Raw genomic sequence first — 23,724 nt, 5'->3', positions numbered from 1 at the left:
ACAAGGAAACATAACTGTAATTTAATAAAACCCTAGTGTGTTTGTTTATTTTTGTGGTGAATTTGAGGTACTCACGGCGGTGCCGATGTGGGTCTTTTCCGAGCCACGAACAAAGAGACGCTCCGTTAGCACGGGTTTATTTATAACGGCTGTCTGAATGAGACAACTAAACCAAATAAAATAAAAAAATAAACCACGATATAAAATACTAAAATAATAAATAATAGTGGAGCTCGCGAAGGACAGAAGAGTTTCGCGAGGCTAACTTGCTAACAAAGACAGGTGTAGAGAGTTCCATTAAAATGTAATACAAAAACGCTCTCTGTGTTATTATACGTGAATGTGGTCAAGAGAGTCTCCGGTTCGGAGGAAGACCAAAGGATTTAATTAAAAAGCAATGGCTGTAAAACAGCGTTGTCCGCCGGCTTGTTCACTGACACTGTAAACAGACGGAGGTGTGTTTTGTGTGTTGTAGTGGCTCGAGACTGGATGAGCGGCGTCACTGATTGGGTAATGGGGATTCTGGGTAATGTAGTTGTCGAAAACAAAAAGCTTAAAGGGATAGTTCGCCCAAAAAAGAAAATTCTCTCATCATTTACTTACCCTAATGCCATCCCATGTGTGTATGACTTTCTTTCTTCTGCTGAACACAATCAAAGATTTTTAGAATATTTCAGCTCTGTAGGTCCATACGTACAGTGCAAGTGAATGGTGATCAGGCTATAGAAGCTCTAAAAATTTTGATTAATTCAGCAAAAAAGTAGTCCATACAATATAACTCCTTTTTTTATTGTGCATTGTCATTACAGTCTCTAGACACTATCACAGGAAGTGTATGACGAAGGAAGTTTAATCAAGCTTGAAATCATGATCCCATGAGGGTAAGTAAATTATGAAATAATTTAAATTTTTGGGTTAACTAATATTTTATTAAGCCAAACAATTCATTTTGTTTTCCACAGGAAAAAAAGGAGTCATTTGGTTTTGCAATAAGACTAAATAATTAAGTGTTCATTCTAAATGCACACGAATAAGAAAATATGTCTATATATTTCATAATGGTTCATGTTTCCTGAATATGCATTTTTTTCTTTTGCTTTTTCCTAGCATCAAAAAGTGTATTTGTGTTGCTGCACATGTGTCTGCTGTCAAGGAGGAAGACATCATATTAACTGGCCCACAAAAACCTCAGCGCATACATCTCTACAAATCAAATCATATCTCTCTGCCACCCACACTTTCTGATATGGGACTTTCCTTGCCCTTTAAAACCAAGCACATTATGACTAGTCCTGTCCTGGTCTATGTAATGAGTTTAGTGGAGAGAGAATTTAACACAAAATAACACAACACAAGATACGTTTTAATGTGTGTGTTTGGGACAGTGCAATATAGTTTACAGCTTGATTTGCTTAGACATGATCTGGTACTATCCTAATATCCACCTCTAACCTGCACATATCTGCGAAGAACTCACAGCGGTGTTGTGTAAACAGTGTAATGTTGATACAGGTCAAATGATGAAACACTTAAAATATACTGAGATCCAGCAACAATATAAGCCATGTACACACTTTTGCAAAAACTTTTGGAGATTGACCTTTAATGGCCAGTCAGTATACACACACACACACACACACACACACACACACACACACACACACACACACACACACACACACACACACATATGTTGTGTTTCCATGTTTTATGGGGACTTTCCATAGACATAATGGTTTTTATACTGTACAAACTTTATATTCTATCCCCTAACATAATTTAGTATGATTTATAAGCTGTTTTCCTCATGGGGACCGACAAAATGTCCCCACAAGGTCAAAAATTTCGGGTTTTACTATCCTTATGGGGACATGTGGTCCCCACAAAGTGATAAATACATGCTCACACACACACACACACACACACACACACACACACACATTTAATCACATCAGCTGCAGTGTCTGAAATTAATCTCTGCTTAAATCTGTTGTCTCTATTAATGTAGCCATGGCAACAACACTGAAACCTCATCCTTAAATGTATACAGTTCTCACCTCTGTGGGTAGACACACCAACATTCACTTTTTCTCTCTGACACTCACACACATGACATATTGAAAGATTACACACTTGGGTTAATTTAAGGCCCTTGAAGGTGTTGTTTTCCATAGTACAGTTCTGACCTTTGCTATTTATCAACAAGTTTCACAGCTTTTTGTACGTTTTACTGACCTATTTGTTGTCTCTAAATGTGATAAGAGAAAGTTTTTGTTTCCTCACATGACTACACATGGCAAAGGGATTTTATAGTTTTGAATTTAAAATTTAGCTTTTACGTTTTATTTTAAATGTCTCCTTTCAGTTTAGCTTAGTTTCAGATTAGTTTTTCAGTATAGATTATTTTGGTTTTAATTTTGTTTTAATATTTTAATGTGTTAAATGTTATAATCTGAATATGTTTAATGGCTTTACTGTAAATTTCTCAGGATCATTTAGTGTTATTGCTAGAAGCATTTGCATGTTTAACCCCTAAATGCATACCGCAGTTCTTTAGAGACCCGAGACCTCATTTCACCCCCGAACCTCATCTATTTTCTTGGAGCTGTGTCCACACCTATTTAGTACTCTCAATCTATCTCTTATAAATAGTGTATCACACACACACACACACACATGTCTGAGTGGTGTCTGAAGAATAAAATAGGATTTATAGACAGTTGGAAGAGTTTTTGGAGTAGACCTGACCTGCTAAAGAGAGACGGACTTCATCCCTCCAGGGAAGGTGCCGCTCTCCTCTCTAGTAATTTGGCTCATAGTCTTAATAATGATTAACTGGGGCCCAGGTCAGGAAGCAGACAAACTGGTTAATCCGAATGTCTGCTAGCTGCCTTGAGACGTCACACAGGTCACATAAACTACAACACATAGAGACTATATCACCTAGATATCTCATAGAGACTGTGTCTGTTCCCCGAACTACCAAACACAACACCCTCACTAAATCATTTAGAAAAAAATTACTTGAACAAAACAAACAAATTGAAAATAAAAAAAAGTGGCAAAAACTCTTGAAAGGGCAGTTTTCAATCAGATCTCTGCCTATTGCTCACAGAACAAGCTGCTGGATGACAATCTGTCAGGCTTCAAAAGTGGACACTCCACTGAGACTGCCCTGCTGTCCGTCACGGAGTCGCTGAGACAGGCGAATGCTGAATCCAGATCATCCGTTCTGATTCTGCTAGACCTTTCTGCTGCCTTTGACACAGTCAACCATCAGATCTTACTTTCCACCCTCTCTAAACTGGGCATCACTGGAACTGTGCTTGGCTGGTTCAACTCCTATCTCTCAGAAAGGTCCTTTGAGGTAGCCTGGAGAGGGGAGGTATCCAAGCCACATCAGTTACTTACTGGGGTACCTCAGGGATCAGTGCTTGGGCCACTTCTTTTCTCCATATAAATAACATCACTGGGACCCATCATCCAGTCACATGGTTTCTCTTACCACTGCTACGCTGATGACATGCAACTCTACTTGTCTTTCCAGCCCAACGACACCACAGTGACCGCTCAAATTGCTGCCTGTCTGGCAGACATCTCAGCCTGGATGAAGGAACACCACCGGCAACTCAACCCAGCCAAGACCGAACTCATTGTCTTTCCTGCCAACCCTGCTGTTGAACACAACATCACCGTGCAGCTGGGTCCAACTACAGTTTCGCCTTCCAAAACGGTCAGAAATCAAGGGGTAACCATTGATGATGAGCTAAATTTCACAGACCACATCTCAAAGACTGCAATATCATGTAGATTTACACTCTACAATATCAGGAAGATAAGACCCTTCCTCTCTGTACATGCCACACAACTGCTCGTTCAGTCACTTGTCATAACTAGACTGGACTACTTAAACGCTCTCATTGCAGGCCTTCCTGCATGTGCTATTAGACCTCTCCAAATGATCCAGAATGCAGCAGCATGTCTGGTCTTTAATGAACCTAAGAGAGCACGTTACACCACTCTTTGTCTCTCTCCACTGGCTGCCGGTTCATGCACGTACTAAATTCAAGGCCCTGCTCCAGCATACCTAGAAACATTTATGCAGAGCTACGTTCCCACCAGAAGCCTGCGGTCGGCTAAGGAATGTCGCCTTGTCATACCAAAACAAAAAGGCACCAAAACACTTTCCCGGACTTTCAGTTTCATCATACCACCTTGGTGGAATGACCTTCCCAACTCAATCCGTGAAGCTAACTCACTCTCTATCTTCAAAAAACGGCTAAAAACACATCTTTTCCAAAAGCACTTAACCGGTCACTAAAAAAATAAATAAAAATAAAATAAAATATATATATATTTACAATTTTTGTTGCACTTAAATCTGTTTTGTATACTATTCTGTTGATAGTGAAACTTTGTAGTATGGCACTTTTCGTACCACTGTCTCCCTAAGATGATTCGCTTATGTTTTCCTCTTTTGTAAGTCGCTTTGGATAAAAGCGTCTGCCAAATGAATAAATGTAAATGTAAATGTAAAAATACACATCATATAAAAATAGGGCTACTAAACATTAGATCTCTTTCTACCAAAGTACAGATTGTTAATGAAAGATTATAGATTGGATGCGCTCTGTTTGACTGAAACCTGGCTTAAACCGGAAGAATATATTAGTTTAAATGAATCTACTCCCCCAGGTTATTGTTATAAACATGAGCCTCGTCTTAAGGGTTGAGGAGGAGGTGTTGCTACAATTTTCAGTGAAGTTTTTGGTGTTACTCAGAGGACAGGATATAAGTCTTTTGAACTAATGATGCTTAATGTGACACAATCAGATATAAATAAAAAATCTCTGTCGTCTTTTGTCCTTGCTACAATGTATAGATCACCCGGGCATTATTCTGATTTCCTTCGTGAATTTTTTTTATCAGATCTTGTAGTTACTGTAGATAGAGCTTTAATTGTTGGTGACTTCAACATTCACATAGATAAGGAAAATTACACATTGGGATTAGCATTTATTGATATTTTCAACTCTCTTGGAGTCAGACAAAATGCGACAGGACCAACTCATCGCCATAATCATACGCTAGATTTAATTCTGTCATATGGAGTTGATGTTGATAATATAGAAATTCTGCAGCAGATCGATGACATCTCGGATCATTAACATGCGATCAGCTAATGTTACTCAATCTACATCACGCTATTGTTCAGGCAGAACTATTCTTTCGACTACTAAAGATAGCTTCACTAATAATCTTCCAGATCTATCTCATACACTCAATAAACCCCAGAAGAACCCAGAAGAACTTGATGAAATAACAAAACATATAAATGCAAACTTCTCTAGCACTCTTGATATTGTCGCCCCACTTTGATCCCTGGACCATGGTTCAATGATCACACTCATACTCTCAAGAGAGCAGCTCAGAAAATGGAGCGCATGTGGAAAAATACAAAATTAGTGTCTAACAATTTTCCTCACGTGCAACTTCAATCCTTCTCTGTCATAGGTCATGAAGAGCTAACAAAACTTATCGAAACATCAAAAGCCACAACATGTTTATTAGATCCTATATCAACTAAGCTCTTAAAAGAGGTATCTCCTGTAATTTCAGAACCTCTTCTTAATATTATTAACTCCTCGCTATTCTTAGGACATTTCCCAAGAAACTTTAAAATGGCAGATATCAAACTGCTTATTAAGAAGCCACAACTTGATCCTGGAGAACTGGCTAATTATAGACCAATTTCAAATCTCCTGTTTATGTAAAAAATACTAGAAAAGGTAGTATCCTCCCAAATATGTTAATTTCTACAGAGAAATAGTATATACGAAGAATTTTAGTCAGGATTTTGCCTCATCACAGTACAGAGACTGCACTTATCAGAGTTACAAATGACTTGCTCTTATCATCTGATCACGGCTGCATTTCTCTTCTAATGCTTTTAGATCTTAGTGCTGCATTCGACACGATAGATCGCAACATTCTCTTGAATAGGCTAGATAATTATGTTGGCATTTGTGGAGTTGCATTAGCATGGTTTAGGTCATATTTAGCAGACCGCTACCACTTTGTCTATGTAAATGAGGATTTTTGTCAAACCAAACAAAAGTCAAATATGGAGTGCCACAGGGATCAGTTTTAGGGCCTCTGCTTTTCTCCATGTATCTGCTTATCTTCCCCTGGGAGATATTATCAGGAATCGTGGAATAAGTTTCCACTGCTATGCCGACGATACACAACTTTATATTTCTTCAAAACCTGATGAGATTTCACAATTCTTGAAATTAGCAGAGTGTATCAATGAAATAAAAGATTGGATGGCCAGAAATTTCCTTCTACTCAATTCTGACAAAACAGATGTACTAATTATTGGACCAAAAAACTCTAAAAATAAGCCACTACAATATCATTTCACACTCGTTGGATGTACTGTTACATCATTGTGGCAGGGCGGAGGGCAGGGCCGGGTCGTGATTCTACACACCCAGTCCCTTATCAGGCTAATCAAGCCTCTGGGAGGGATAAAGGCTGACTGCGGAGGATGGTGCAGGAGAGAGAGATCGTTTACGGACAATCATCTTAAACAGTGAAGAACTTAGGTGTTATATTTGATACCAATCTGTCCTTTGAAAATCAAATTACCAATGTTTGCAGAACAGCATTCTTCCACCTAAGAAATATTGCTAAATTAAGGCACATGCTCTCTTTTGCTGATGCCAAAAAACGAATTAATGCATTCATGACCTCAAGACTAGATTATTGTACTGCATTACTGGGAGGATGTCCAGCAAGTTCAATAAATAAACTTCAATTGGTTCAAAATGCAGCAGCCAGAGTGCTAACGAGATCCAAGAAATATGATCACATTAGCTCCATTTTATCATTGTTACATTGGCTACCTGTTAAATTCTGTATTCATTTAAAAATTCTGTTAACTTCGTACAAAGCTTTGAATGGTTTAGCTCCACAGTACTTAAGTGACCTTCTATCACGCTATATTCCATCACGTTCATTACGATCGCAAAATTCTGGCCTGCTAATAGTTCCTAGAATATCAAAATCCACAAAAGGAGGTTGATCCTTTTCATATTTGGCTCCTAAACTTTGGAATAGTCTCCCTAACACTGTTCGAGATGCAGGCACACTGCCTCAGTTTAAGTCTAGACTAAAGAGTCATCTATTTAGCCAGGCATACACCTAATTTATCCTCCAACCCACAATTAGTCTGCTTTAGTTGGGTCTGCCGGAACCATAAACCATTTATATGATTTATAACTCTGCAATAAATTGAATGGCATCTATGCTAATATTATTTTATTTGTTTCCCTGTCTCAACCTCGGGACTCCTATCCTGAGGTCACCAGAACCGGCTGGATCAAGCACCATTCCTGCTTCATGTTGGACTCCACTGTTACGTGTCTCTGTGTGATGATGACTAAATGCAGCCGGTGCCTGCCATACATCACTTCAGTCTATTATGATGGACTTCAGAGGATGAACTGATGTCAACTCCAACCATAAGACATAGGATACTTCATATGCCATTGTCTGAACCTTGGATTTAGGATGGACCACACCGAACCTCACCGAAATTACCGGCCAGGTTGAACTGCATTTCACATCCCTGATCTCTGCCTGCATCACCTCTATCTATTGATGGACTATGATCTTGAAATGGAATACATAAACTAGCAATTGCCAACAAAAGCCTTCATCAGCCAATTAACAAGGACAATTGCATCTATGTGAACTTCTGCAGTTAATCCAGGATGGACTTCAAAGACATTGGTCATTAATCTTACAGTTCAAACAAAATCGATGTTTAAACACTGAACTTTAACACTTACTAAACATGATTAACAATCGTATTTTATCTAATTACACAACGTTGATTCATCGACATTATAGACATTACAGTTTTATCGTCTGTTAATGCCTGATCTTCTGTATAGCTGCTTTGAAACGATGTGTGTTGTGAAAGGCGCTATACAAATAAAATTGACTTGACTTGACACAAACAAAGCCAAAATTGCAAAAAAATCATAATAGTTTTAGTATCAAAAGTTTATAGGGTTATTAGAGACCCCAGGTATGTACGTAATAGTGATATTTATATATAAATTCTCCTCCCTGCTTAGTCAATCTCCACTTTAACTTTCTTCTTCTTGTGTTTTTGGTGATTCACATTCTTCATTCATATGCCCCCTACTGGGAGGGAGAAGCATTTCTAGCAAAAATTTACTTTTATGTTGCCTTTATGTGATTTTTGGAGCTTCAAAATTTTGGCACATATTCACTTTCATTGTATGGACCTACAAAGCTGAAATATTCTTCTAAAAATCTTAATTTGTGTTCTGCAGAAGAAAGAAAGTCACACATCTGGGGTGGCATAAGGTTGAGTAAATGGTGAGAGAATTTACATTTTAGGGTGAACTATCCCTTTAACCGAGAAATTGTTTGAGAACCTATTTTTATTGTTGTTGCTCTTATTCTAAATGTATCAAAAGCAATTTGATGAAGCAAGATGATGAAGCATAACATGGCTGAACTGTGGCCAGAGAGATATGTACAACAGTGTGACAGGAGCATGTGATGTAATCACAATCCTAAAGCTTAACCAAATATTTCATATTCCAGCTGCCCCGTGTTTGAGAGCTGGCTCACAAATTGTTGTCAGACTGTCATGGTGAGTGTAGCCATGTAATAAAATATAGTTACAGAATGTTTATAAGATGAAGAAACAAACCTAAAGAATTATAGTGGACGATTCTGCAACCTTATACATGAGTCAAAACATATGAATATTCAAGATCACATTGTATATATTTCAAAATGACAGCGAAAATCTCTCATACATTCTTATTTTCTGCATCGCTGCACATCACTGAGATACAGATAAAGAATCTATTTATAGCCTTTGATTACACCGGGTCAATTGTCAATCTGGAAATGTTATTTAGTCAGTTAACACTAACTCCAAACAGTTTCAACATCTTTATTGTAATGTAACTTGTCATGGGTATTGTTCTTAAAGCTCAAGTGCCTTTATTTAATTGCTCCAATCTTATTATGCAGAATCAAAGAAATATGTTTGTTTGAGCCTCCTAACCAGCCCAACACAACCACATTGGCTCAACCTATGGCCTGAATTTAGGGTGGGACTATCTGTTTTCTGACCAATGGTAGATGGGGGAGTGTCCAGGAAACAATTATTATTATTTTTGCTATTCCATTTGGCGATGCTAGTGGCGCAGAAATTAAACACTTCAACTATAATACAACTTTTAGTGGAAGATAATGAAACATATACTCACTGTGCACTTTATTAGGAACACTATGGTCCTAATACAATGCCCAATGTGGTCTTCTGCTGTTTTTGCACATTCGCTTTTGTGAAAATCCCATGAGATCATCAGTTACAGAAATACTCAAACCAGCCCATCTGGCAGCAACTATCATGCCACAGTCGAAACAACTGAGATCACATTTTTTCCCCATTCTGATGGTTGATGTGAACATAAACTGAAGCTTCTGACCTGTATCTGAATGATTTTATGCAATGTACAGCTGCCACACAATTGGCTGATTAGATAATCTCATGAATAAGTAGTTGTGCAGGTGTTCCTAAGAAACTGCTAATTGAGAGTATGTTTTCACAAACCATTTCTTTAGTTTGAATTTTTGGTTCAGTGCACTTAGTAAGTAAAATCCAGAAGAATCAATTTCTTATGGGCTGACTTTCAGAAATGGATTTACAGTATGTCATGAGTAAATATGTATCCTGATCATGTAACTTGGGTGTGGTGTTCGATTTCCCATAATAAATTATGTCAGTCTACGGGAGGACGGTTATTTTTCCAGCAGTTCTTAGAACTGAGGAAAACAGCAAAAGATATTAGCATTTTCCTAGAATTTTCTTCAGATCTCTTCTGCTGTTGGTCATGACACATTTTATAAAATTGCAAGCTCTAAGAACGACAGTAGAACAGGACAATTCTACAAAATTAATAAAGGTTGGAAGCTGAAATCAACAAGCAGTGTGACATGTTTAAAACTACAAGAGACATTGCTTTAGCAATATGGAATGTCTCTTTGACATAATGCATCCAACTTTGACCTCACTTTCATCTTCTCTCACATGTCTGAACAGATAAACAGCCGCACTTGACATCAGTGTGTAAACATCAGATAAGATTAATACCAGTCTCTGATGTCATTGGCTTCTCTGTTTATTGGCACACTAGCATTATGAAGCTATAGTTAACCTTTGACCTGCATCTCAGGGAGGAGCACTCTGAATTTAGTGATTACTTTGGGATATTTTTTTGGAGTGCCTCTGTTTTTTTTTGTCAATAGCCGATACTTTAAACGCTTCCCCTCAGTTTTGAAATATTACAAGTATAGAGACCACAGAGGTTTGAAACAGAAATGTGCTAATAGTTTGGTGATGGAGGAGGGTGGGGAACTGCAAGAGCTGAAACAAGTGGGTGGTGGTTTTTAGTTTCAGTCTTCTGCAACTAATAACATAAGCAGACAACATCATTAACATCAGCTGTGGTGGTCTTCCCCAGTGCAGCTCCAGAAGAGAGTTAAGTTTAAAGGTGTCTAAAGGTAAACATTATTTACACAAAAACAAATAAACATTATAAAAAAAAAGACAGTTTTTTACTATAACTGTTAAACAATTATAACAGACATATTACATACCGTACATTAGAAACAAATTTGCAGGTAGTTTACAAAAAATTCAGAGAATTTCATAGTCTATACTTTAAGTAGCTTGCCAAGTATCTCAGTTCAGTTAAGTGGGCCCTAGATTTGTAGGGTTGACACAAATAAACCAAACCAGAATGTGGACCTGGCCAAATAAAGGAAAATGGTGAAATAAAATAGCCTAAAGTTAAATATTTAAACACAACACATTGGTTGAAGTTTTAGAAGGACAGTGTTACACACACCTAAGATATATTACCAAAAACAATATAATTTTACCAATAATATGCATTCTCTTCATCAAGTATTGCACACTACAATATTCATAAAACTATACTTACCATTCCAAATAACTCAGCATGTCTTTGCATTGTGATGCATTTGTGCGGCCTTCAAATATAGTTGAACATGAATAAATAGTAGATAGTAGACTAATCTTCTGTTTTCTGTTCAGCAAAATCACAGGTTTAACTTTAAACCTGTTTTGTGCTCAAATGTAAACATGGCCTTTCTTCCTTCATTTTCGTTATGGCACTTGATAGATGATTAACACCCCAACTTTTAACTTCTTAAAACATTTATCATAAAAACAATGAATAAGCAGCAATATGGAAAAACACTATTGTGCCCTATATTGACCAGAGAATAGTCAATAGTCACTCATCAATGTCCTTTCTGTTCAGGATGAGAGGGTACAGGGATGGGCAACATTGTACGTTTCTCCAGAACAATGTTGGTGTAATTAGGTTGTACGTTATCCAATGTTTACTGGCACAAACAAGACATGTAGAACATACAGTACACAACGAACCTCAGGCACACAAAAACCTAGTCATTAAATTAATTCTGAATTACATAAACCAGCAGAAAAAGAGTTCCATAAATGAGCATGGAAAGTTCCAACAGTAAGCTTAAAAAAAAATGCTCCAGATGTTTGACAGAAGCAGTGCTGGAATAGTTAGAGTGAAGTCTTTTAGCTGGTTCAGAATTTCATGCTGATGGTCCTCAGGAGGGGGGACGTCACTGGCCAGTCCTTAAAGAGAAAGAGGCTCAGATTGGCAGATCCATTTGTCAATCATTTTTCATCCATTTTGGCAGGGCAGAAAACCCACAGGCCTCTATGCAAGAGAGCAAGAGAAGCCTGGTCAGATGAATCCTGGGCCTTGCCTGACACCACTATCTCCAATCTGAAGCACCTTTATTTGGTAGAGCCTCTCATGTTCTCAGCTTGAGAATGACAGTTGCGAGCATGAGGAAGAATGTGTTCCAGCCCAGAGTGACTGCAAAGCCTCGCCAAACCATCATACGGGACAAACCCCAACCTAAATGTGACGTTTGAGAATCAGTTACAATTGATATCAGAGCTGATATGAACAAAATCCCAATGATATTTAAAGTAATATAAATTCTAGAAGACACTGTAGAAATTATTATTTAAAGGGTTCATGGCATTCATTTTTATTTTATTTTATTATTTTCCTTGACGTTCACTTATAATTATACTAAAATGTTTTGCACAAAAAACTGTCATAATTTAGTAGTATCCATTTCCACCCTGTCTCTGGCCCTCTTTCTGAAACGCTTGGTTTCTGTGCTACTTCTCTTTTAAGACTTCAGTATTAGTACTTAATTCCTTCTGTGTAGTTGTTTGACTGACAATAGAAATGAACAATAACAATAGAAAACTGAAAAAAGTTGGCACACTGTTGCTTCCCAATACTCATTAGGAAATTAAGATTTGGTGAAAAAATTATGTTACATAAAGCTGAAACAGTGAAAATTGTCCAGACTAACACAGGCTGTGAATGTGAAGGGTTAATAAATCTGGATTCCAGAGTTATAAGGGGCGGTCGGCCTTCACATTTCACATCACTTTTGTGTTTGTGTATTTAAATATGGTGTGTTTGGTTAAGTTTTGACGGTAATGTTGACAATAGTATAAAACATTAATCAAACTATACCAACCATTCCAAGTGATGTACGTTCAATGTTGCCTAAAGGCACAGTCACATTTACTTTCACACGGGGAAATTCCGTGGGCGAAGAACTACTTGCCACGCAGCCATTTTTTAATGCTGCACTTTATACTCTGTAAGAGTGAAGTTAAAAAGAAAATGTCACTAATATGATATTCTTGTCCATTGTGAAAATCAAGTGTAGCTATGTACGAAGCACCGACCACACAGAGGTCACTGCCAAACCAAACAACTTCCTATTGTTCAACGTGGCAAATTTCAAATCAAACTTGAACTCCATGCGAAATCCATGAGGGTAAATTCTTCGCCATCGGAAGTCCATTGAGGTGACTGTATTTCTCCTGCGGAATTTCGAGGCATGCTTGTAAATGTGACCACATTTTAACACCATTGGTTGACACATGTCTCATAACCGAATTTAAGTTTGAATATAAGGAAGTGAGCATGAGATTTCAGAGCTACAGCAGAAGGGAAGGTTTTCAACTAATTGTTTAGAGGTTTTCAGTAGAATTGGAATATATTAGGGACTGCTTTTAAGATGTTTTTATGGTGTTTTTAGGAGCTCAACAGGATCAATGGACAGCTTATTTTGTGTGGAAAAAAAGCAGCTTGAACATTCTGCCTAAAATCTCCTTTTGTGTTCTATGGAAGACGGAGTCATACAGAGATGGAGCAACATGAAGGTGAGCAATTGATTCATTTTCATTTGAATTAAGTATGTCTTTAAATTATTCTGTACAGTATGTCCTCAGGTGAGCAGAAAATCAAACAAACATTACCAGTAATCCCGACTCCACCCAGAACAATGCCACTGTGATGTCATAATGAAAGATAAAGGGCCCAGGTAGAGTAATTAGGGGGAAATCCATGTCTGTGTGCATTCTGTGTCTTACCAGTCACATGAAAGCAATACTCCAATCATATCTCTCAGACAGTAGCGATAAGTTCTACACTTTAACTTAATTGACAAACTTGAACTCCAACTTTACTGCATATTTCTCTCCTCTAACTGTCTAAACAACCAGTTCCTGCCTGCAGCAACACTGTCAGGTAAACAGCAGGAAGCTGTGTTTAATTTAAGAATGGAGGCAGACACTCCTCCCTTTTCTGTGAATAATTGAGAGAGAAGAGCTCAGAGCATAGAATCCTGTGAGGGTCAGATGTCCTGAACGGTCTAAAGCACTTCTTCAAAATGCCCGTATTCTGGAGTATTAACATAAACATAGTTGATTTGTCTTAAATGAATGTAAACAGGCAGGACAAAACAAAACTTCACATGTGAGACAAAATATTGGATGTATGCATTAAACATTGCTGTGTAAATGCAGTCTAAGGCACTGATCAGATTGAATGTGTTCTTATGCTAAAAAAAAGCTAGATGCAGTTCAATGAATAGAACAGAACGCAGAAGTCTCAAGATGCGTTTTTAACATTTGAAGTTCTTATTAACTTGACACTGCATTTGAAACATGTTGCTCCTGTGTGAGACGTGTAAAAAAACAGCAAAGCAATGGTCAAAAACTTCCATCTAGCAAGTTTACACAGGAAAACTATTTTAAAACAGTGTGAACGGCCCCTAACCAACCCACCACAGCCTAGTGATTTGTTGTATTGCTTACTGTATAATTTCTTTATCATTGATAGTTTACTTGAATAATTACTTAGAACAACTTGAAACAAAGGGTCCTTATTGAATTTTTTTAATGCAATTTGTTATTACTTGCAGTATACATCTCGTCTGATGGCCTCAGAGAATTGACCCAATTGAAATACAGATGTAATGCTATTTTGTCGCAGAAGGTGGCGTTTTGGCTATTCAGTGGGGTATTTGGCTAAGACAGTCATACTTTGAGTCGGGGGACAAAGCAGGGAAGCTTTTGGCTAGATATATAAAGCAGAGAGAGTCTACCATTCCCTCATTGAAATATGCTGTTGGAGAAATTTTTTACCATGGCCGTTGATATTAATAATGCTTTTAAAGAATTCAATCTTGATCTCTATAGATCCATGTCCACGTCTTGAGGATATTAGAAACTTTGTGGAACCATTAGACCTCTCTAAACTGATGACAGAGCAAAAACAAAATTCTCTTAATTCTGAGATACACTTAGAGGAGGATTTTTAGATCTTATGCTACAAAATTGGCTCCACATTTGTTAAATGTTTATACGGAATCATTAAAGAATAGAAAGCTTCCACCAACCATGACGCAAGCCCGGATCAGTCTGATTCTTAAAAAAGGACAAAGATCCAAGCATGTGGAAGAGTTACTGTCCAATTTCCTTGATCCAGCCAGACGTTAAAATGTTGTCAAAAATTATGGCTAATCGATTAAGTAAAGTTGACATCTATTAAACATATAGATCAGTTGGGGTTTATTCGGGGCCATAGCTCTTCTAATAACATTAGGCGTTTCATCAATATTATGCAGTCAGCGGCGAATGATCAGACTCCGGTCGCTGCCATCTCAATTGACGCCAAAAAGGCATTTGATATGGTAGAATGGGATTATCTTTTAAAGATTTTGGAAATGTAGACACCCGGTAGCGGCGGTACAAACAAATGGATTCCATCCATCCATCCATCCATCGTCAACCGCTTATCCTGTGTACAGGGTCGCGGGGGGCTGGAGCCTATCCCAGCTAACATTGGGCGAAAGGCAGGGGACACCCTGGACAGGTCGCCAGTCCATCGCAGACAAATGGATTCATTTCAGATTATTTTATTCTGGATAGGGGAACACCGCATTTTTCCATTATTGTTCTGTCTTGCCATGGAAACATTAGCAGCCGCGATAAGAAAGGAGGAGGATTTTCCAGGGGTGGAGGTGTGGCGCATAAACTTCTGCTTTACGCAGATTATATTTTATAATTCATCTCCGACCAATGTAGATCTATGCCTTGTGTCCATAGAATTATTAATTCCTTTTCTAAGTTCTCTGTATACAGAGTTAATTGGTCTAAATCCAAAGCTTTGGCTCTGACGGCTTTTCAGCTGTATTTGGGTATTTTATTCCCAGCAAATTTGTGTGATTTAGTTAATTTTGACCCCATAATAAAAAGGTTTTCGAGTGTTGTGGGCAGGTGGGCTTCATTGAATTTATCTATGACTGGGAAGGTTAATGTTATTAAAATGTATTGTTTTCCAAAATTCAACTACTCTCTACCTGCTACTGTCTTTCCCTATAGATGTCCCCCCTCTCTTATTTAAAGCAATTTGATAGCATAGCGAAGTCCTTCATTTGGAATGGAAAACGTCCCAGATTAAATTTCAGTAAGTTGTATAGGCCGATTGACAAAGGTGGGCTTGGCCTACCCCAGATTTTGTTTTATTATTATGCGGTTGTCTCAGACATTTGGCTCATTATTCGATTCCACCTGAGAGAGCCCCTCCATGTTTTTGTACTAAACAGGAAGTTCTTGCCCCTATTTCATCATTGCAAAGCCTTTCTATCAAACTAACTGGAGAAGATAAATTACATCCAGTTATCTCATATTTGTACTCGGTATGGACAAAAGTGTCCAGAGTGTTTAATTCGAACATTTATTTAAATGTTGCCTTGAGCTCAATATTTTACATCAATTCTATTGGATCCCCTCTAGATTGTATAGGCTTGGTCTTAAACACACACCCACCTGCTGGTGATGCCAATCAGAGGATGGAGACCTAACCCATGTCTTTTGGGGGTTTGTTAAAATCCAGGAGTTTTGGTTGAAGGTTCAGAGTTTTGTGCATGATGTATTGGGCACTCAGGTATCATTTTGCCCGACTCTGTATTTTAGGCAATGGGGCTGTCATCGATGTTGAGAATAGACACATAAACATTTGGGTCCTAACCAATGCCATGATCGCCAGACAGATACTTTTAAGGGACTGGAGGTCAGCTCCATTTGAAGAAGGGTCATTTAGAAGACTGGGGAAATTGAACTTGTTTGTAGAGAAATGGGGTGGATATCTGACGTTGCTGGATGTGTGATTATTATTATTATTTTTGTGCGCGTGTGTGTGCGTGTGTGTAATCATGTACGACCACTGGGATGTTGTTGGGGGCCAGGGTGGGGTTTAATTGTTGATTCTGTGTGAATAAGTTTTGTTTTTCTGTGTTCAATATGTGAAAAAAATGTGTGTAAAAAATTTGAATCAGAAAAACCTATAGTATATTAATTTGAGAGTTTGTTCAATAGCACGTTTTTGCTGTGGTATTGAGATTTCCCTGGCACTGGTATCGACTAGTATCGTGACAACCAAAATTAGGTGTGTGGGAAGTAGAGTTACTTTGATGTGTGTGATGCTAAAGACATACAAAATTTCCATGAAATGTGTAAATGTGAAAAGAATCCACCCGTCCCAGAAACACACCTCTTCAACGGCTTTTACATGCATCCAGCAAAGGAGTTGCGACAAATATGAATGTATGTGGGTGTTTATATTTACTCATTTGAGTATGCATGTGAAGTTCAAGTTTATCTTTACACTGTCTATCCAGTTACAGGTCCCTATTCTGTGCATGCGTGTGTGTGTGCGTGCGTGCGTGTGTGTGCACATACTCTACCTCTATACATGATGCAGCGCAGGGATTCAGATGCATAGGTCTGGGGTAGGGCTACACTCAAATAACGCAGAGGATATGGGATACACTCAACCGGCCAGATAATACCTACAGAAAGAGACATAGAGAGAGAGCTCACAAATTTCATTAAAGTAACACTTTCCTCTGTAACATCTATGTGTGTCTATGTGTTTTCTTAGTAGTTACCAGTGTTGTGTGCCACACAGAATTGAATAGTGTATGCTTTTAAAATTCCATTAAATTTCAATAGAACTTGAATTATGGTAGCAAATAGAATGCAGAATTGTAATTGAAATTTGAATTTAAACTAGATTGCTAAAGTTTGTGTTACGTCTGAATAATGAGGCTGACGAAGAGATGCGGATCCAAACGCAGTTAGAGTTTATTTGATAACAAAACACTAAATGAACAAAAGAACAACCCACAATGGGGAAAAGAAACATAAACTAGATAAAGGTAATCACGGTAGAGACAAACAGGGAACAAGGGAGAGACGCAAACATCAAACAACGATCGACGAAGACTGAACAAAGACACAGGGTATAAATACACAGACAGGGAAAAAAGGGACCAATGAAAGAACAGAACTCAAACAAGATAACAATGTGATTAACAGAAACCAAAGGCAAATTAACAAGGGCAGGTGAAAACAATGAACAGAGGAAAACACGAACGCTAACAAAGAGACTATGGAATTACATAAGGGACTAAAGTGAAAACTAAGAAATGCAAAAGTGACAACAAATAGTAAACAAAAGGGGCAACAGAGAAACAAGACAGGGTAATCGTTACATAGCCCCCCCTTTAAAGATCGGATTCCAGACGATCCTAAAAAACACACAAAAGTCCATAAGAACAACATGAGGGCACCAGGGGCAAACAGACAGTACAAGTGGGCACATAGGTAGACAGGCAGACCAGGGGGGAACACTGGGCAGGCAGGAAATCCGGGGGCAGACAGGCAGACCAGGGGGGGCACGAGATAAAGGAGGCAGTCCAAGGGGCACAGAGGGCAGGCAGGAAGTCCGGGGGGGGCCACGAGGGGAAATGAGACAGTCCACAGGGGGCACAAAGGGAGATGAGACAGTCCACGGGGGCACAAGGGACAACCAGGCAGTCCATGGGGGCACAAAGGGACAGGTTTGGGAGGCCGGGGTGGTATCGACCGGGTGGGGACAGGTTTCAGTGGTCTGGGAGCTGGCCACAGGGCAAGGACAGGTTTGGGGGACCAGGGAGGAGGCCACCGGACAGGGACTGGGTCAGGGGGCCTGGGAAGAGGCCACGACAGGACTGGGTCAGGGGCCTGGGCAGAGCCAGGACTGAGGCTGGCAGAGCCGTGAGGAGCCAAGGAGGACTTCAGAGGCGGAGCCATAGAAGACTTAGGAGGCGGAGCCAAAGGAGGCTTAGGCAGGGCCATGGCAGACTCAGGTGGTAAGGCCTTGGGCAGGTCAGGAGGCGGAACAGTGTTGGGCGGAGCCAAGGGAGGCGATGGTGTAGAAGGCTCAAAGGCGGAGCCACTGGAGGTGGAGCCGAAGGTGGCGAGGGCGAAGAAAGCTCTGAAGAAGGAGCCAATGGAGGCTTCGGAGGCGGGGCCGGGAGAGGCTCGGGAGGAGGAATTGAAGGAGGTTCAGGAGGCGGAGCCGAGGTAGGCGGCAACGTGGGAGGCTCTAGGAGCGGAGACCAGGAAGACTCTGGAGTCTCTGGGGGTAGAGATGTAGGAGGCTCTGAGGGTGGAGTCGCCAAAGGCTTGAGAGGCGGTGCCGGAGGAGGCTCGGGAGGCGGAGCCATAGGAGGCTCTGAGGGCGGAGCCGTCGAAGGCTTGAGTGGCTCGAGCGGCGGAGCCGTAGGAGGCTCGGGAGGCGGTGCCATCGAAGGCTTGAGTGGCTCGAGAGGCGGAGCCGTAGGAGGCTCAAGAGGCTCTGGGGGCAGAGCCGTCAAAGGCTTGAGTGGATCGAGAGGCGGAGCAATCGGAGGCTCTGGAGGCGGAGCCGTAGGAGGCCCCATAGGCGGAGCTGCAGGAGGCTCGAGAGGCTCTGGGGGCGGAGCCGTAGGAGGCTCAAGAGGCTCTGGGGCGGAGCCGTAGGAGGCTCGGGGGGCGGAGCCCTGGAAGGCTCGAGAGGTTCAGGAGGCGGAGCCCTGGCAGGCTCGAGAGGCTTGAGGGGCGGAGCCCTGGCAGGCTCGAGAGGCGGAGTTCTGGAAAGCTTGGGAGGCTTGAGAGACGGAGTCCTGGAAGACTCGAGACTTGAGGGGCGGAGCCCGGGTAGGCTCAAGAGGGTTGAGAGGCGGAGCCCTGGAAGGCTCGGAGGGCGGAGCTCTGGAAAGCTCAGGAGGCTTGAGAGACGGAGCCCTGGAAGACTCGAGACTTGAGAGGCGGAGCCCTAGGAGGCTCGAGAGGCGGACCCCTGGTAGGCTCGAGAGGCTTGAGAGGCGGAGCTCTGGAAGGCTCGAGAGGCGGAGCTCTGGAAGGCTCGAGAGGCGGAGCTCTGGAAGGCTCGAGAGGCGGAGCTCTGGAAGGCTCGGGAAACTCGGAAGGCGGAGCTCTGGAAAGCTCGGGAAACTCGGAAGGCGGAGCTCTGGAAAGCTCGGAAACTCGGATGGCTGAGCTCTGGAAAGCTCGGAAAACTCGGATGGCGGAGCTCTGGAAAGCTCGGGAGGAGGAGCCCTAGAAGGCTCGAGAGGTGCTGGCTCTAGGATGGGCACGACCACTGGCGTTGGCTCTTGGACGGTCATGGCTACTGGCGCTGGCTCTTGGACGGTCGAGGCTACTGGCGCTGGCTCAGGGACGGTCGAGGCTACAGGCGCTGGCTCAGGGACGGTCGAGGCTACTGGCTGGCTCAGGGACGGTCGAGGCTACAGGCGCTGGCTCAGGGACGGTCGAGGCTACAGGCGCTGGCTCAGGGACGGTCGAGGCTACAGGCGCTGGCTCAGGGACGGTCGAGGCTACAGGCGCTGGCTCAGGGACGGTCGAGGCTACAGGCGCTGGCTCAGGGACGGTCGAGGCTACAGGCGCTGGCTCAGGGACGTTTGAGGCTAACGGCACTGGCTCATTGACGTTTGAGGCTAACGGCACTGGCTCGGGGACGGTCGAGGGCTCAGGCTCGCTCACCGTGACATGCGTGGGCTCTGGCTCGCAGACCGGGGCCGGCGCGGGCCGGGAGGCGGAAGCCCGTCTTCTCTCCCTCCTCCAGGCAGACGCAGTGGGCCGCGCTGGCTCATGGAAGGCGACTGGCGTGGGGACGGGCTCGCTGACAGGTGGGGCTGGTGTGACAGGAAGCGCCAAGGACGATTGGGGAGTCACCACAGTGGGAGGAGAGGTGGAATACTCCTCGGCGAAGACCACGGTGTAGGGTGAGCCGCAGACCAGTAAGGTCGCCTCCAGGAAGTCGTGGAGAGTCCAACCAAGCGTTGCCGGCGGCAAACGCTCCCTGAGCGAACCGTGTAAAGTGTCCCTGAAGAAGACCACCAGGGCTGAGTCCGAGAAGTCTGTGAACTTCGCCAGCGCGAGGAAGTCGCTGATGTGGTCTTCAACAGGGCGGCCCTCTTGTTTGAGGTTGAGCAACCGGCAGTTGGCCCGTATAACTGCTGGATCCATAGTGGTCGATCGTTCTGTTGCGTCTGAATAATGAGGCTGACGAAGAGATGCAGATCCAAACGCAGTTAGAGTTTATTTGATAACAAAACACTAAATGAACAAAAGAACAACCCACGATGGGGAAAAGAAACATAAACTAGATAAGGTAATCACGGTAGAGACAAACAGGGAACAAGGGAGAGAGACAAACAGGGAACAAGGGAGAGAGACAAACAGGGAACAAGGGAGAGAGACAAACAGGGAACAAGGGAGAGAGACAAACAGGGAACAAGGGAGAGAGACAAACAGGGAACAAGGGAGAGAGACAAACAGGGAACAAGGGAGAGAGACAAACAGGGAACAAGGGAGAGAGACAAACAGGGAACAAGGGAGAGAGACAAACAGGGAACAAGGGAGAGAGACAAACAGGGAACAAGGGAGAGAGACAAACAGGGAACAAGGGAGAGAGACAAACAGGGAACAAGGGAGAGAGACAAACAGGGAACAAGGGAGAGAGACAAACAGGGAACAAGGGAGAGAGACAAACAGGGAACAAGGGAGAGAGACAAACAGGGAACAAGGGAGAGAGACAAACAGGGAACAAGGGAGAGAGACAAACAGGGAACAAGGGAGAGAGACAAACAGGGAACAAGGGAGAGAGACAAACAGGGAACAAGGGAGAGAGACAAACAGGGAACAAGGGAGAGAGACAAACAGGGAACAAGGGAGAGAGACAAACAGGGAACAAGGGAGAGAGACAAACAGGGAACAAGGGAGAGAGACAAACAGGGAACAAGGGAGAGAGACAAACAGGGAACAAGGGAGAGAGACAAACATCAGGCAAACATCAAACAACGATCGACAAAGACTGAACAAAGACACAGGGTATAAATACACAGACAGGGAAAAAAGGGACCAATGAAAGAACAGAACTCAAACAAGATAACAATGTGATTAACAGAAACCAAAGGCAAATTAACAAGGGCAGGTGAAAACAATGAACAGAGGAAAACACGAACGCTAACAAAGAGACTATGGAATTACATAAGGGACTAAAGTGAAAACTAAGAAATGCAAAAGTGACAACAAATGGTAAACAAAAGGGCAACAGAGAAACAAGACAGGGTAATCGTTACAGTTTGTTAAGACAAACTTTGACATTGGCTTGACAAAGCCTTTTCTGAAAGTTTAAGATAGTTTTAAATTTGGATGGTTTGACAGACATTACAGTAGGATAAACAGTGAGCTAGCTAGCTAGTCAGTCTAACAGACTGTCACAGAGATAATCAGATAACCCATCAGATAGATTGAGAGATAGAAACTTAAATCAGAGCAAAGTCCATTTGAGGGTTTGTTTTCATCTGTATATTTGGCAGTTGGATTTTGAATTAACGAGCATTCTGTTGGCCCATTTGAACATTCCATCAATGTAAGTCTATGGAATTTTTAGATTTTTTTTATCATCCACTGTGGGAAAACCGTTCAGATCAGTTAGAAAAGACATAGCTCACATTATATTTTACAGTCTGTTTCTGGAAGTAAAAATACTATTAATTTCTTCCATAGACTAATTGATTTTCAAAGCTTTAAAGAAAGACCTATGTGAGCTCAGAGGTTGTATGCTTCCATTGAAGCCATCCATCTGCATCATTTCAACTTCATCGTTTAAAAATTGTCTTTAATAGCAGAATTCCTGTTGAACAACTACATTACCCATGGTCCAGCAGAGAAAGCTTCACCAATCTGAGAACCGCACACAACAAAGCCAGCAAAATGAGCCTGAAAGCAACTGCCCACTCCTATGATGCAAACAAATCGGTCTCCCTGCACTCTCAAACTACTTATATAATTGTGTATATAGGTATATTCACAATAAAGGTAAATATATTGTTTCTATACTTTTAATCAACAACCTAAAACCAATAGTTTTATACATTTCCATAATTTTACAGTATATTTAATTACATAATTTGCAATGCTTCATGTGATTGCAGTCTGTGCCCTCATGAAAGATGCTAAGTACGCAGACTTGTACCTTTGTCTTTTTGTTGGATTTTCAAATACTTTTTGGCTAAAAGCAAAGTATGTAATGTTGCGATTCACCTTAGAGGCGGTTGGTTTGGTTCATGCTTTACAACTCTTTAATAGAGGATTTTCTGAAAAGTCTATGAAAAAAAATAATGGGAAAAATATTTCCAGACCCAGACGGCTGAAAAAGTGGGCAGGCACAGTTACAATCTATTGTGGAGTGGGGGAAGAAATTAACACAGAGGTCTGCATCAGTCCTGGTATGTAATACTTATAAAGGGAGAGTAAATCTAGATATTGTCAAGCAATATAAGATGCAGTGTTACCTTATGTAATCAAATCTTTAAACGTCTGTTAGATGGGAAGGCGTACCACTGATTATGAGGTTGGGGTAGAAGATTCCAAGAGCAGCTTGGTTGGCTGACTGCTCGTCATCGATGGCAGAGGAAATGACCAGTCCGAAAGATATTCCAGTCACACCTTGCAGCACAATCAATGAAATGACCAGAGCCAGAGAGCCTTCATTAGGAATCTGTAAGTGCAAGAGAGAGGAAGAGAGAGAGAGAGAGTGAGAGAGAGAGAGAGAGAGAGAGAGAGAGACAAAGAAATGACAAATATGATGATGTTAGTGACAATGAGAATAAGATAATGAAATCTAATCTGTTCTGATCTGGGGAGCCAAATATACCATTTTATACCACAGCATTGTTGAATACTTGATTATGATTGGGAGATAGATGTTCCAAGGATTGATTCTCTATAACTCTGCTTCTCTTCTTGTCAGCAAATACCACCTCAGGGTTTGCATACATTTTAATTAATTGAATCATTATCAATTAGTCTTTACTAAACATTAC

General features: G+C 41.3%; 2 protein-coding genes across 4 annotated transcripts in view; both read right to left on the bottom strand.

The window, feature by feature from the left end:
• The window catches only part of LOC127657216 (E3 ubiquitin-protein ligase pellino homolog 1-like), a 57,914-nt gene extending 57,495 nt beyond the window's left edge, over positions 1–419 (bottom strand). Inside the window, 1 exon segment of the mRNA XM_052145915.1 lies at positions 76–419. The gene's annotated coding sequence lies outside the window, so the exon portion shown is untranslated.
• Positions 420–9,369: 8,950 nt separating this feature from the next.
• abch1 (ATP-binding cassette, sub-family H, member 1) overlaps positions 9,370–23,724 on the bottom strand; it is a 39,145-nt gene continuing 24,790 nt past the window's right edge. The window contains exons 18-20 of one of the 3 annotated variants that reach the window (XM_052146117.1): positions 23,240–23,399; positions 17,251–17,355; positions 9,370–12,044 (exon numbers count right to left, since the gene is read on the bottom strand). In XM_052146117.1, the coding sequence (XP_052002077.1) occupies positions 11,938–12,044; positions 17,251–17,355; positions 23,240–23,399 (372 nt within the window). In that variant the 3' untranslated portion in view covers positions 9,370–11,937. Of the gene's footprint in view, positions 12,045–17,250; positions 17,356–23,193; positions 23,400–23,724 lie in introns of those variants that run through there. The other 2 variants (XM_052146115.1, XM_052146116.1) reach the window with 2 other exon arrangements.

Source organism: Xyrauchen texanus, chromosome 16, assembly GCF_025860055.1.
Source record: "Xyrauchen texanus isolate HMW12.3.18 chromosome 16, RBS_HiC_50CHRs, whole genome shotgun sequence".
NCBI classification, from domain to species: domain Eukaryota; kingdom Metazoa; phylum Chordata; class Actinopteri; order Cypriniformes; family Catostomidae; genus Xyrauchen; species Xyrauchen texanus.
The sequence above is the reverse complement of the archived record's forward strand: the minus strand, read 5'-3'. Positions and strand labels throughout refer to the sequence as shown.